This window comes from Thamnophis sirtalis, unplaced genomic scaffold (assembly GCF_051295495.1).
Source record: "Thamnophis sirtalis isolate CommonGarterSnake01/CBP01778 unplaced genomic scaffold, rThaSir2_p1.2 scaffold_4, whole genome shotgun sequence".
Classification (NCBI taxonomy): Eukaryota; Metazoa; Chordata; class Lepidosauria; order Squamata; family Natricidae; genus Thamnophis; species Thamnophis sirtalis.
Genome location: NW_028261384.1, coordinates 137,835,128 through 137,849,566, shown reverse-complemented (window position 1 = coordinate 137,849,566; position 14,439 = coordinate 137,835,128). Strand labels below are relative to the sequence as shown.

The window sequence follows — 14,439 nt, the reverse complement described above, 5'->3', positions numbered from 1 at the left end:
TCTTCCTACGATTTTGCCTCCGGGCCTTTGCTCAGCTGCTCTTAAAAGTAAAGGTTCCCCTCACGCATCTGTGCTAGTCGTTCCCGACTCTAGGAGGCGGTGCTCATCCCCATTTCAAAGCCGGAGAGCCGGTGCTGTCTGAAGATGTTCTCCGTGGTCATGTAGCCGGCGTGACTCAACGCCGAAGGCGCACGAAACACTGTTACCTTCCCACCAAAGGTGGTTCCTATTTTTCTACTTGCCTTTTTTTACGTGCTTTCGAACTGCTAGGTTGGCAGAAGCTGGGACAAGTCACAGAAACTCACTCCGTTACGTGGCGCTCGGGATTCGAACTGCCGAACTGCTGACCTTTTTGATCGACAAGCTCAGCGTCTTAGCCGCTGAGCCACCGCGTCCCTTTTAAGGGTAGGGTAGATTGGTTTTAATACGTGGGATTATTCCACTGAAGAACCAATTTCGCCTGCTAGGTTGGCAGAAGCTGGGACAAGTCACGGGAGCTCACTCCGTTACGCAGGACTAGGGATTCGAACTGCTTTCTGATCGACAAGTTCAGCATCTTAGCCACTGAGCTACTGCGTCCCTTTTGAAGGTGGGGTAGATTGATTTTAATACGTGGGATTATTCCACTCAAGAACCAATTTCGCCTGCTAGGTTGGCAGAAGCTGGGACAAGTCACGGGAGCTCACTCCGTTACGCAGTACTAGGGATTCGAACTGCTTTCTGATCGACAAGTTCAGCATCTTAGCCACTGAGCCACTGCGTCCCTTTTGAAGGTGGGGTAGATTGATTTTAATACGTGGGATTATTCCACTCAAGAACCAATTTCGCCTGCTAGGTTGGCAGAAGCTGGGACAAGTCACGGGAGCTCCCTCCGTTATGTGGCTCTAAGGTGAACCCTGTTAAGGTTGAACCAATGGGGAGCCCACAAATCTAGCAGGATTCGCAGAGAAAGCCTGCTTCCTTTTGGAGCAGGGTTCAATCTGGAGCGGAGCGAGGATGCCGAAAGCAGATGCAGGAAATAAGACTTGGGAGGGTGGAAATGCACGACGCTCTCCTTCGCTGCTCTCCGTGGGCACGGCTGAGAGGAAATCTGCAGGCACTGGCAGCCTTTTATCATCCAAAAGATGAGGTAGGCTTCCCCCCCCCGCCCCCACCTGGCACCAGACGGACCTTGGACTCGATGGTTCACCCCCCCTCGCTCCTTACTCCTCCCCCAGCCACCCTGCTGAGTTCCTCAACTTAAAAGTGCTGTCCTGACAACTTGCTGATCCTTTATTCTTAAGCTGGCGTGAGGGCAGGCGGGCAGTTCAACAGGGGGAAAGCCAAGCCCAGAACTGGTGAGTCCTACTCAGTTCATCTCTTAGACAGTTCTCCTCCTCCTCTTCCTCCTCCTCTTCTTTTTCTTCTTCTTTTTCTCCTCCTCCTCCTCCTCTTCCTCCTCCTCTTCTTCTTCCTTTTGATAGGTTTGGATCTGGGCTTAGCATCCTTTCCTTTACCTTTCCTTTCCTCTCTACTTTTTCCATCTTTCATTTCCTCCCCTTCCCCTTCTTTCTTCCTTTCCTTTCCTGTCTTGTCCTGTCCTTTCCTTTCTTTCCTCTCCTCTCCCCTCCTCCTCTCTTTTTCTCTTTCATTTCCCCCTTCCCCTTTTCTTTCTTCCTTTCCTTTCCTTTCCTTCCTTTCCTCTCCTCTCCTTTTTCTATCTTTCATTTCCTCTCCTTCCCCTTTTCTTTCTTCCTTTCCTTTCCTTTCTTTCCTCTCCTTTTTCTATTTTTCATTTCCTCTCCTTCCCCTTTCCTTTCTTCCTTTCCTTTCCTTTCTTTCCTCTCCTCTCCTTTTTCTATCTTTCATTTCTCCCCTTCCCCTTTTCTTTCTTCCTTTCCTTTCCTTTCTTTCCTCTCCTTTTTCTATCTTTCATTTCCTCTCCTTCCCCTTTCCTTTCTTCCTTTCCTTTCCTTTCTTTCCTCTCCTCTCCTTTTTCTCTTTCATTTCCTCTCCTTCCCCTTTCCTTTCTTCCTTTCCTTTCCTTTCTTTCCTCTCCTCTCCTTTTTCTATCTTTCCTTTCTCCCCTTCCCCTTTTCTTTCTTCCTTTCCTTTCCTTTCTTTCCTTTCCTTCCTTTCCTCTCCTCTCCTCTTTCTATCTTTCATTTCCCGCCTTCCCCTTTTCTTTCTTTCCTTTCCTTTCTTTCCTTTCCTTTCTTTCCTCTCCTCTCCTTTTTCTATCTTTCATTTCCTCCCCTTCCCCTTTTATTTTTTCCCCTTTCCTTTCCTTTCCTTTCCTTCCTTTCCTCTCCTCTCCTTTTTCTATCTTTCATTTTCTCCCCTTCCCCTTTTCTTTCTTTTTTTCTCCTTTCCTTTCCTTTCTTTCCTTTCCTTCCTTTCCTCTCCTCTCCTTTTTCTATCTTTCATTTCCTCCCTTCCCCTTTTCTTTCTTTTTTTCTCCTTTCCTTTCCTTTCTTTCCTTTCCTTCCTTTCCTCTCCTCTCCTTTTTCTATCTTTCATTTCCTCCCTTCCCCTTTTCTTTCTGTTTTTCTCCTTTCCTTTCCTTCCTTTCCTCTCCTCTCCTTTTTCTATCTTTCATTTCCTCCCCTTCCCCTTTTCTTTCTTTTTTTCCCTTTCCTTTCCTTTCCTTTCCTTTCCCCTGACAGCATGAACCGGTCAATTGTGATTTATTTAGCAAACCAGGTTTGGGAAGGCTGCGGCGTTCCCCAACTCTGTCTGCATCCAATCCAATGGTGAATTTCACACCAAGCCAAACCGAGTTCGTAATCTGCAGCCTTCCCTTTCGCCAAAAGCAGCGTGGCTTTTAACACCACGTTCGTCAAATCGGTACGTGATGGATTCTCGCTGGGTTTAACTAGGGCTCATAGTGGAAGGGAAGGCCTCCGGGTTGGGGAAAGCACAGGTGGCCTTGGATTGACCAGAGTTCATTTAGTGACGGTTCCAAGTTACAACTGCACTGGGGGCGGAAAAGCAATTAAAAAAAACCCTTTCTCACGCTGAGGACCATCGCAGCAGCGTCTGTATGGTCACACAATTCCAAAATCAAACGCTCGGCCAAACCGACTCATATTTAAGATGGTGGCAGTCCCCGCGATCATGTGACACCCCCCCCCCCTTTGGTGTCTCCTTCTGACAAGCAATATCAAGAGGGGTGGGGAAATCAGATTCACTTAATAGCCGAGTGACTAATTTAACCTCTGCAGCGATTTAGTTAGTTTTGTTTCGTTTCGTTTATTGCCATGGTATCTCGTACAATGAAATTCAATGCCACCTTCGCCGTGCCTTATAACTACACAAATAAAAAAAAAACAACACCCAGCCTTCCCCTTTTATACAATTGAATTGAAAACCCTTGCTATTGCATTCGTATTGCTCCATGTACCGTCAAATTCAATATACCGTATTTTTCAGACTGTAAGACGCACCGGAGTATAAGGCGCACCCAGATTTTGAAGCGGTAAATTTTTAAAAAAAGGGATTTTTGCAATCTGCAGGACTCCCAAACCATCTGCACGCCTCATTTTTTGCAAAAAGGGGGGGGGGCATGCAAAGCTTTCGGAGGCTCTTAGAGTGGGGGCTGGGGGGGGGCAAAAACGAGCAAAAAATAGCTGGTTTTTCACAAAAAAAAGGGCATGCAAAGGCTTTGGGAGGGTTGTAGAGTGCTCCTGGGGGCTGGGGGGGGGGCGAAAAACAACCCATTTTTTGCTCTTTTTGCTCTCCCCAGCCCTCAGGAGCACTTTGCAAGCCTCCCAAACCCTCTGTGCGTCCATTTTTGCAAAGGGGACAAGATTTTGGTAGGCCAAAAATACTGTATTCAGTGTATAAGATGCACCCAGATTTTCACCCTCTTTTTTGAGGGAAAAAAGTGCGTCATACGCTGAAAAATACGGTAGTTACTGCTCTGGGACAGAAGCTTAAACAATGGGGGCAAGGACGGTCGTAAAAATTGAGGCAAAACTCACTTAACAAATGCCTCACTCAGCAACCACAATGTCGGGCTCACATGTGGTTGTACGTTGAGGGATTTACCTGTATTGGCAGCGGCCACGATTGACAACACTTTTTTTTTTTTTTTTGCCGGAAACATGCATTTAAGGTCCGCTTTCCTGCAGGAAACAAAATCTATTGCGGCGAGGGGGTTCCCTTAACGACTACAGTCTTGGTCTGTCAATTACAGATTGAGGGATTGCAGTCTTTGCTTGTCAATTACGGATTGAGGGATCACAGTCTTTGCTTGTCAATTACAGATTGAGGGATCACAGTCATTGCTTGTCAACTACGGATTGAGGGATCATAGTCTTTGCTTGTCAATTACAGAATGAGGGACCACAGTTTTTGCTTGTCAATTACAGATTGAGGGATCGCAGTCTTTGCTTGTCAATTATGGATTAAGGGATCACAGTCTTTGCTTGTGAATTACGGATTGAGGGATCGCAGTCATTGCTTGTCAACTACGGATTGAGGGATCATAGTCTTTGCTTGTCAATTACAGAATAAGGGACCACAGTTTTTGCTTGTCAATTACAGATTGAGGGATCGCAATCTTTGCTTGTCAATTATGGATTAAGGGATCGCAGTCTTTGCTTGCGAATTACGGATTGAGGGATCACAGTCTTTGCTTGTCAATTACGGATTGAGGGATTGCAGTTTTTGCTTGTCAATTACGGATTGTGGGATTGCAGGACTACCTGTAACAAGATATTGTCTGACTCTGAAAAAAAAGGGACAACCCCCCCCACTTTTGGGGACACAGGGAGGTGTTCCTTCCAGCCATGGCAATTAACCGAGCTCTCTTCTCTCCTTTGACCAGCCATGACCAGGTCCGGCCAGTATGTGGTGGCGGGCACACAAGAGGACCCCCCAGCCAAGACAGCGTCTACTGGGAATTTGCCGTCTTCCAGCTCATCCTCCGAGGAGGCCATGCAGTTGAAGAAGGAGATCTCGCTACTCAACGGCGTCTGTCTGATCGTGGGCAACATGATCGGCTCGGGCATCTTCGTCTCGCCCAAGGGGGTCTTGTCCTACAGCGCCTCTTACGGACTCTCCCTCGTCATCTGGGCCATCGGGGGTCTCTTCTCCGTCTTCGGGGCCCTTTGCTATGCCGAGCTGGGCACCACCATCAAAAAGTCGGGGGCCAGCTACGCTTACATCTTGGAGGCCTTTGGCCAGCTGCCAGCCTTCATCCGCCTTTGGACCTCCCTGCTCATCATCGAGCCCACCAGCCAAGCGGTCATCGCCATCACTTTCGCCAACTACTTGGTCCAGCCGTTTTTCCCGTCCTGTGAGGCGCCGTACCTGGCTGGACGTCTCCTGGCTGCTGTCTGCATCTGTGAGTGTCTCATCGCGGAGGGGGTGGGGTGGGTGGGTGAGTTGAGGTCACGGGGAGGAGGATGACTTCCTGCTCACCTCTAGCGATGGTTTGGATTTCTGGAGCCCTGGGGGACCTTCTTGAGAAGGTCTCTGAGCTTCCCAAGTGTTGTGGCCCTCCAGCAGCCAGGAGAGCTGGCAGCAGAGTCGGACAGTGAGGAGGTTGGGGAGGACCATGGGCCAGTCCCGGAGTCTGGGGAAGGCTCAGATGAGGGCTAGGTAACATTATCAGTGCTCCTGACGACGTTACTTAGTTTGTGCCTTAGCATTGATGATGTTACATAGTGGGGCCATGAAATGTCTGTGATAAAACCACCAAGCTCAAAGAACACCAAGGATGCATCAGTCCTTCTCCTCCTCTTCCTCCTCCTCCACTTCGCAAATCCCGCTCTCTTCTAGCACTGATGCTATTCCCTAGTTGGGTCACGAGACATCTGTGTTGTGGCCTGCCAGCAGCCAGCTGGGAGGCACAGTCGGACAGTGAGGAGATTGGGGAGGAACATGGACCAGTCCTGGGGTCTGGGGAAGGCTCTGATGAGGGCTCTGTGTCGGAGGCAGAGAGGGGGCCAGAGCCGTATGTCAGTTATCAGCTACCTTCAGAATCAGACATCAGTGAGGCAGAAGAACAGCTGGAGCCTGTTCCCAATGTGCGCATGTGTAGAGTTGCCAGACGAAGGGAACAGCTAAAGAACAAGGGTCGACTTGGGAGTAAGGCCACAGGTGGACGATGAATGGGCCCTCCCAGAGGAAATAAAAGAGGAGCGAAAGGGGAGTGGAGTTTGCAGGAGACAATTAGTTCACTTCATTGGTTCCGGAGTCTTTGCCGAGTTTTGCAGATATCGGCCTGGCAGCTCCCCAAGCCAGATGACGTCTGTGACCGCAAATCCTCCCTCGAAAGACTTTGCTGGATTAATAAAAGGGGTTTTTGTCGGGACCAGGAGTTTGTTTCACGCTCTGAACACCAATCCCGGAGGCTGGGCATCTTGTTTAGGGAGCGATTCGGAGAGATTCTTGGCTCTGCCAAAGCTTGATTTCAGGCAGGGCGAAGGGCAGCTTGTTGCTCTGGTATCTAATCTCTCTCTCTCCTCTTATCTTGCCCTGACCTTCCTTCCCTTTTCTCCTGCAACGCCTTTAGTTGAGATGTTGAATCCTGAAAGGATTAAGATGCCAGCTTTGTCCCAAAGCCCCACGAGGGCTTCTGTTTGAACCGTGAGACTCCCACAGTTGCATCTTCAACCAGTTTTTTTTTTCACTTGCCTTCCGTGTGGCAGGGAATAGAATCGTAGTTACCTTGCTTCTTTACCATAGGAAGTTTTTCCCAGACAGGACCTGCTTATTTTCCCCCCTTATCCTGATCCCATTCTCCTGGTGGGCCTATGAGTCAGGCATCTGTGATAAGGCTTTTTTTTTTTTTTTGCTCTTTTCTTTGATCAGTCCTGGATTTGGGGGTAGTTCAGGGCGACGCAACTCCTCCTTTGAAAATTCCAAGCTCCAGAGACGTGATTTCTGAATAACAGAGTTGGAAGGGACCTTGGAGGCCTTCTAGTCCAACCCCCTGCTCAGGCAGGAAAGCCTACACCACTTCGGACAAATGGTTATTTAATCTCTTCTTTCAAAAATAGATTTTTCATTCTGGAGGCAACTTCTGTTCCACTGATTCATTGTTCTAACTGCCAAGAAATTTATCCTTATTTCTAAGTTGCTTCTCTCCTTGATTAGTTTCCACCCATTGCTTCTTGTTCTACCCTCAGGTGCCTTGGAGAATAGTTTGACACCCTCTTCTTTGTGGCAACCCCTGAGATATTGGAACACTATATATAATGTCTCCCCTAGTTCTATATTCATTAAACTAGACATTCCCAGTTCCTGCAACCGTTCCTCATGTTTTACCCTCCAGTCCCCTAATCCTTTTGGTTGCTCTTCTCTGCACTCTTTCTAGAGTCTCCACATCTTTTCTACATCGTGGTGACCAAAACTGCATGCCGTATTCCAAGTATGGCCTTACCAAGACCTTATAAAGTGGTATTAACATTTCACGTGATCTTGATTCTATCCCTCTGTTGATGCAGCCTAGAACTGTGTTGGCTTTTTTGGCAGCTGCTGCACACGGCTGGCTCCTATTTAAATGGTTGTCCACTAGGACTCCAAGATCCCTCTCCCAGTTACTACTATTGAGCAAGGTACCACCTATACTGTCCCTGTGCATTTCGTTTTTCTAAATGTAGAACCTGACTCTTCTCACCCTTGAATTTCGTTTTATTAGATAGTACCCAATGTTCAAGTTTGTCAAGATCCTTCTGTATCTTAAGCCTGTCTTCTGGAGTGTTGGCTATTCCTGCCAGCTTGGTGTCATCTGCAAATTTGATGAGTTCCCCATTTATTCCCTCATCCAAATCATTGATGAAGATGTTGAAGGGTACCGGGCCTAAAACAGAGCCTTGGGGTACTCCACTGCATTTTAGCTATGCAATTTGGGGTGAACGCAGAATGAATTTCCAGAGGGAAAATTGCAGACTACATGAACCTGGAGAATTACTCTGGTGGCCCTGAGGACACAGATCAACCTCCAAGTGCTTCAACGACCCTCTAAAAAGGATGCAAAGGACCAGCTGTCTGCAAGGATATCTGTTTCTCCCCACATCCATCCAGTCGGAACTGAAGAAGCTTCTTGGATGAGAAGCAAAACAGCTTCAAAAAGAAAAAAACAAGAAAGTCCAGTTGCTTCCTGAAAAACTGTGACTTGGGTGACTTGAGAATCTCTTTCCATCGTGACTCAAAGTCTGGTGACCTCCCAGGTCTTTTCTGCAGCTCGCGCTCCTCTTCCCTCTTTTACTCAGCGGGTTGTTTTCGGGAAGCCGGCTTCTTCAGCCGAGGGCCAGGCAGAGCCTGCTGAATTGGCAAGCGCTGTCTGGAAGCAGACGGCGAGAAGTGCAGCGTCAGGCTCCCCTCCGAAAGACACGCGGGTTGCAACACAGGAATGTGACTGGCAGCGTGTGGGTTGAGGGCTTAGGCAGCAAAACGGAGTTGCTCGGGTTGAGAGGAAGGGGAAGGGTGGATGGTGGGAGCTGGAACACTTTTTCCCTTTGCTTTATTGTCATTGCATCTTCTACCACGAAATCCAATGCGATCGTCAGTGTACAATGAAGTTCAGGAATCCTGTGCCATCACCAACAGCACCCAATGTGTAGTCCTCAATGGAACTGCATTTACATGGAGGGAAGTATGCAGTGGAGTATCCCAAGGCTCTGTTTTAGGCCCAGAAGGACTCTTCAACATCCTCATCAATGACTTGGATGAGGGGATAAATGGGGAACTCATCAAATTTGCAGATGACACCAAGCTGGCAGGAATAGCCAACACTCCAGAAGACAGGCTTAAGATACAGAAGGATCTTGACAAACTTGGACATTGGGCACTATCTAACAAAATGAAATTCAAGGGTGAAAAGAGTCAGGTTCTACATTTAGGCAAGAAAAACGAAATGCACAGGGACAGTATAGGTGGCACCTTGCTCGATAGTAGTAACTGTGAGAGGGATCTTGGAGTCCTAGTGGACAAGCATTTAAATAAGAGCCAGCTGTGTGCAGCAGCTGCCAAAAAAGCCAACACAGTTCTAGGCTGCATCAACAGAGGGATAGAATCAAGATCACGTGAAGGGTTAATACCACTTTATAAGGCCTTGGTAAGGCCACACTTGGAATACGGCATCCAGTTTTGGTCGCCACGATGTAGAAAAGATGTGGAGACTCTAGAAAGAGTGCAGAGAAGAGCAACAAAGAGGATTAGGGGACTGGAGGCTAAAACATAGGAAGAACAGTTGCAGGAACTGGGTATGTCTAGTTTAATAGAAAGCAGGACTAGGGGAGACATGATAGCAGTCTTCCAATATCTCAGGGGTTGCCACAAAGAAGAGGGAGTCAAACTATTCTCCAAAGCACCTGAGGGTAGAACAAGAAGCAATGGGTGGAAACTAATCAAGGAGAGAAGCAACTTAGAACTGAGGAGAAATTTCCTGACAGTTAGAACAATTCATCAGTGGAACAGAATTTGCCTCCAGAAGTTGTGAATGCCCCAACACTGCAAGTCTTTAAGAAGAGGTTGGATAGCCATTGTCTGAAACGTTGTAGGGTTTCCTGCTTAGGCAGAGGGTTGGACTAGAAGACCTCCAAGGTCCCTTCCAACTCTGCTATTGTATTGTATTATTGTATTAAGCACACCATCAAGTAGCGTCTGCTTTCCTCATTGACTCGGCTTTATTGGAAGCCGGCAGGGAAGATCACAAGTGGTAATGATGTGACTGCAGCAAGCTGTGGCAATTGCAACTGTGTGCAGGTTTCTTCCAACAGCTTTGTAAATCCTTAGTAAGGCCACACCTGGAGCACTGCATCCAATTTTGGTCACCAACATTACAAAAAGAGATCTTGAGAGTTTAGAAAAAGTGCAGAGAAGAGCAATGAAGATGATTAAAAGCCCAGAGACTAAACCAGTGTTTCTCAACCTTGTCAACTTGAAGATGTCTGGACTTCAACTCCCAGAATTCCCCAGTCAGCGAATTCGCTGACTGGGGAATTCTGGGAGTTGAAGTCCAGACATCTTCAAGTTGACAAGGTTGAGAAACGCTGGACTAAACGATATACAAAGAACGGTTGCAGAAATTGGGTGTGGCTGGCCTAGAGAAAAGAAGGAAGGGGGGGGGGCGCATGATGGCAATATTCCAGTATTTGAAAGGCTGCCACAAAGAGAAGGGGGTCAATTTATTTTCCAAAGCACCTGAGGACAGGATAGAAAACAATGGAATGAAAACTCATCAAGGAGAGAAGCCACCTGTAATTAAGGAGAAACTATTTAACAGTGAGGACAATTAACCAGTGGAACAGCTTGCCACCAGAAATTGTGGGTGCTCCATCATTGGAAGTTTTGAAGAGACTGGATGGAATGGTAGAGCAGGAGTGTGAAACTCAAGGTCCATGGGGCCCGGATTCGGCCCCCCCGGACCTTGAGTTCTTGGATCTGGCCCACGGGGCCACCCTGGAAATGGCAAAACGGCCCTCCTGAGCTCCACTTTCACTGGCAGAGGGCTGCAGGAGGCCATCACAGCCGAAAACGGAGCTCGGAACTCTGTTTTTCCTGGCAGAGTGCTCGGGCCACTAGTGACCTCCTTATAAGTGACGTCAAGCTGGCCGCGCCCACCCCAGTCTGTGAGAAGATTTTGCTGGTCTGCAGAAAAATCATTTGCATTTTTTGATAGTGCACTAAATCAGGGGTCCTCAAAGGGACAGCCCCTGGGCTGGATATGTGCAATGAACGCTTGTGTTGCTGCAGAGAGTTTCCCCCTTCAGGGTCTTTTTGTGCGGGTTGGAGGGGGGGGCAGAAATTCCGACTTGGGGTCTGCTTCATCCTCCTGGTAGGGGGCTTTGGGCGAAGGCTGGAGGGAAACACCGCTGGTGGCGAAGAGCCGGAGGGCCTCATTCCAGTGGGACTGCATCATGGCCTGGAACTGGCCGACCATCTCAGCCCGCTGAGCCTCCAGGTGCCGGTACCTGGTCTTGCACTCCTGCAGGTCTTCCTTCTGCTTGGAAAGCCCATGTTCCTAGTCCTCAGTGAGGTGCTTCTGTTGAGCCTCCTTCTCGGCCAGATCCAATTTGAACTGAGCTAGCTGTTTTGCCAACTCTTTCTCATGGTGGCTACTTAACTCCTGTTGGGGCCCTAAGAGGCCCGGGTGGGCAGGCGAGGAGTGGCTGGGAGGGCGAGTAGAGGCTTGTGAGATACCCGTCGACGTGAATGACATCAAGCTGGCCACGCTCATCCAGTCGCATGCCCACCTAGCGGGTCATTAGGCAGATCATATTAGCGGTCCGCGGGATTTAAAATTACGAATTTAAGCGGTCCCTGAGGTCTGTAAGCTTGGTGAGGCCTGGACTAGAAGACCTCCAAGGGTCCCTCCCAGTTCTATTCGGATCGATCAATTGAAAAGGACAGATGCTCGGAGCCGGGGCTGGGGTATGGTCGCCGAGTTTGCGTGGGGTGAAGGCCAGAGCGGAGGCCAACCACAGCCGAAACCTCTCTCTCTGCCTCTTCCGGAGCCGCCCACATCCCTGACTTTAGCGCCCCAAATCCAACCAAAAGCTGAAACTGGAGGCTGAGTGCAGGCAAGCCGCAAAAGATGGAACGAAAGGTCCTTTTCTCGTCACCTGAGACAACCCCGGGCTGATGTTTTGAATGCTGTCCTCCATCCTGACCTCCGGAGCTGTGTCACTTGATAAAACTCGTCTAGGAATTCACCGCAGAACTAACCTCTTGACTCGGGGCTGTTCCTCCCCTCCCCGCTCCCCCCCTCCACTGCTTAGGTCTTTGGCCCGAGTTGGAGACGGAGGCTGGCTTTCTTCGGAGCCGGAGGCCCCCTATTGGTGGTCAGAGAGATCTCTTGGGTCTGAGCTGCCGCCCGCACCACATGCAATGGAGGGGAGGGTGGGGCTGGGGGTAAGACCCCGGGTGCTCTCTGAGCTGGGTTGGTTTCCTTGCAGATGATGCGTGACCCAACTAGGGAACGTCAGCATTTGCTAGCAGGGAGCGAGGGTTTGCTCTCTGTTTATAGACACAGGGCTTGTCTTGTAAGTGTTGGTGGGTGTTTCTTGATGGTCCCTTGATGAGAAAACCTGATATACCTAATATATAAACAGAGAGCAAACCCCACTCCCTTCTAGCACTGATGATGTTACCTAGTTGGGTAATGAAATGTCTGCAAGAAAACCACCAAGCTCAAAGAGCACCAAGGACCCTACAGTCCTCCTCCATTCTCCTCCTCCTCCTCCTCCTCCTCTCCACAAACCTCCCTCCTTTCTAACACTGATAATGTTACCTAGTTGGGTCATGAAATGTCTCCAAGAAAACCACCAAGCTCAGAAAGCACCAAGGACCCCACAGTCCTCCTCCATCCCCATCCTCCTCCTCCTCCTCCTCCTCCTCCTCCTCCTCCTCCTCCTCCTCCTCCTCCTCCTCCTCCTCCTCCTCCTCCTCCTCCTCCTCTTCCTCCCAAACCTCCCTCCTTTCTAACACTGATGATGTTACCTAATTGGGTCATGAAATGTCTCCAAGAAAACCACCAAGCTCAGAGAGCACCAAGGACCCCACAGTCCTCCTCCATCCCCATCCCCATCCCCATCCCCATCCTCCTCCTCCTCCTCCTCCTCCTCCTCCTCCTCCTCCTCCTCCTCCTCCTCCTCCTCCTCTTCCTCCCAAACCTCCCTCCTTTCTAACACTGATGATGTTACCTAGTTGGGTCATGAAATGTCTCCAAGAAAACCACCAAGCTCAGAGAGCACCAAGTACCCCACAGTCCTCCTCCATCCCTCCTCCTCCTCCTCCTCCTCCTCCTCTTCCTCTTCCTCCCAAACCTCCCTCCTTTCTAACACTGATGATGTTACCTAGTTGGGTCATGAAATGTCTCCAAGAAAACCACCAAGCTCAGAGAGCACCAAGGACCCCACAGTCCTCCTCCATCCCTCCTCCTCCTCCTCCTCCTCCTCCTCCTCTTCCTCCTCCTCCTCTTCCTCCCAAGCCTCACCCCCTTCTAACACTGATGATGTTACCTAGTTGGGTCATGAAATGTCTCCAAGAAAACCACCAAGCTCAGAGAGCACCAAGGACCCCACAGTCCTCCTCCTCTCTTCCTCCTCCTCTTTTACCTCCCCTTCTTCCTCTTCTTCCTCTTCCTCCCCCTTTCCTCCTCCTCTTCCTCCTCCCCCTTCCTCCTCTTCCTCCCCTTCTTCCTTCTCCTCCTGTTCCTCCCAAGCCCCACTCCCTTCTAGCGCTGATGATGTTATCTAGTTGGGTAATGAAATGTCTGCAAGAAAACATCAAGCTCAGAGAGTACTAAGGTCTCCACAGTTCTCCTCCTCCTCCTCCTCCTCCTCCTCCTCCTCCTCCTCCTCCTCCTCCTCCTCCTCCTCCTCCTCCTCCTTCTCCCACCCCCTCCTCGTCCTCCTCCTGTACTGATGTTACCTAGTTGGATCATGAAATGTCTACAAGAAAAGGACTCCATAGTTGCCACCTATGCAAGACTCCATAGTTGTCGTTGTCCTCTTCCTCCTCTCCACAAACCCCATTCACGTCTAGCACTGATGATGTTACCTAGTTAGATCATAAAATGCCTGCAAGGAAACCACCAAGCTCAGAGAGCACCAAGGACCCCACAGTCCTCCTCTCCACAAACCCCATTCACACCTGATGATGTTACCTAGTTGGATCGTGAAACGCCTGCAAGGAACCACCAAGCTCAGAGAGCACCAAGGACCCCACAGTCCTTCTCCTCCTCCCTGTTCTGTCCTCTCCACAGACCTCTTCTACTACAGCACTGATGATGTTACCTAGTTTGGTTCGTGAGACGCCTGCAAGGAGTTAGAAAGGGGTGTCTTGAAATTAAAAGAATGAATGGAATTAAAAGAAAGAGACGAATCGGATTTCTATCAAATATGGGACTAGAATTTATAAGCGGCTGGAAAACAGAAGCCAAAACAGGAAATAGAAGTTTTTGTTCGTGTTTTTTCTCTAAACTAGTACTGAATAAAATCTAATTACTATCAAATTTAAAGTATGGACCCCAATGTAAATATAATGGTGATATGAACAATTAATATTATTAACGATTGTTAGTACAACTGTTATTACACTCTTAGAGAGGTTAAAACAGATAGGAAGGCAATGGAGAATGAGAACTACAAAGGCTAAACATGTATGCCGATACAGAACGTTTTTATACTGTTATATTTGTCTTGTTTTTTTCTTTTTTTGTTGCATTTTCCCCTTGTTTTTAAAGGTAAAGATGTCTAATTAATTTAAAAAAGAAAGAAAAAAAGAAAGTGGTGGCTTGAACTTGGAATTTATACCTTGGAGGCTGTTCCTTGGCTCAACACGCTTTCTTCTCGTCCTGGGGAGTGGATGGGAATGGGTGGGGTTTGGCCATCTGGCTCCGAGCCAAATCTTCCAGAATCTCCCGAGACACAACAACCCGTTCTTGGGATAAAGATCAAGGTTAGAAGAGAAGAACATTAAAAAAAAAAAAGCAAAAAAGCA

At 48.7% G+C, this 14,439-nt stretch overlaps 1 protein-coding gene across 1 annotated transcript in view; it reads left to right on the top strand.

Annotated features, from left to right (window-relative positions):
• The first annotated feature begins 1,269 nt into the window (after positions 1–1,269).
• SLC7A7 (solute carrier family 7 member 7) overlaps positions 1,270–14,439 on the top strand; it is a 38,822-nt gene continuing 25,652 nt past the window's right edge. Inside the window, exons 1-2 of the mRNA XM_087714212.1 lie at positions 1,270–1,337; positions 4,811–5,329. Coding sequence (XP_087570338.1) covers positions 4,813–5,329 — 517 coding nt within the window. The 5' untranslated portion in view covers positions 1,270–1,337; positions 4,811–4,812. The remainder of the gene's footprint in view (positions 1,338–4,810; positions 5,330–14,439) is intronic.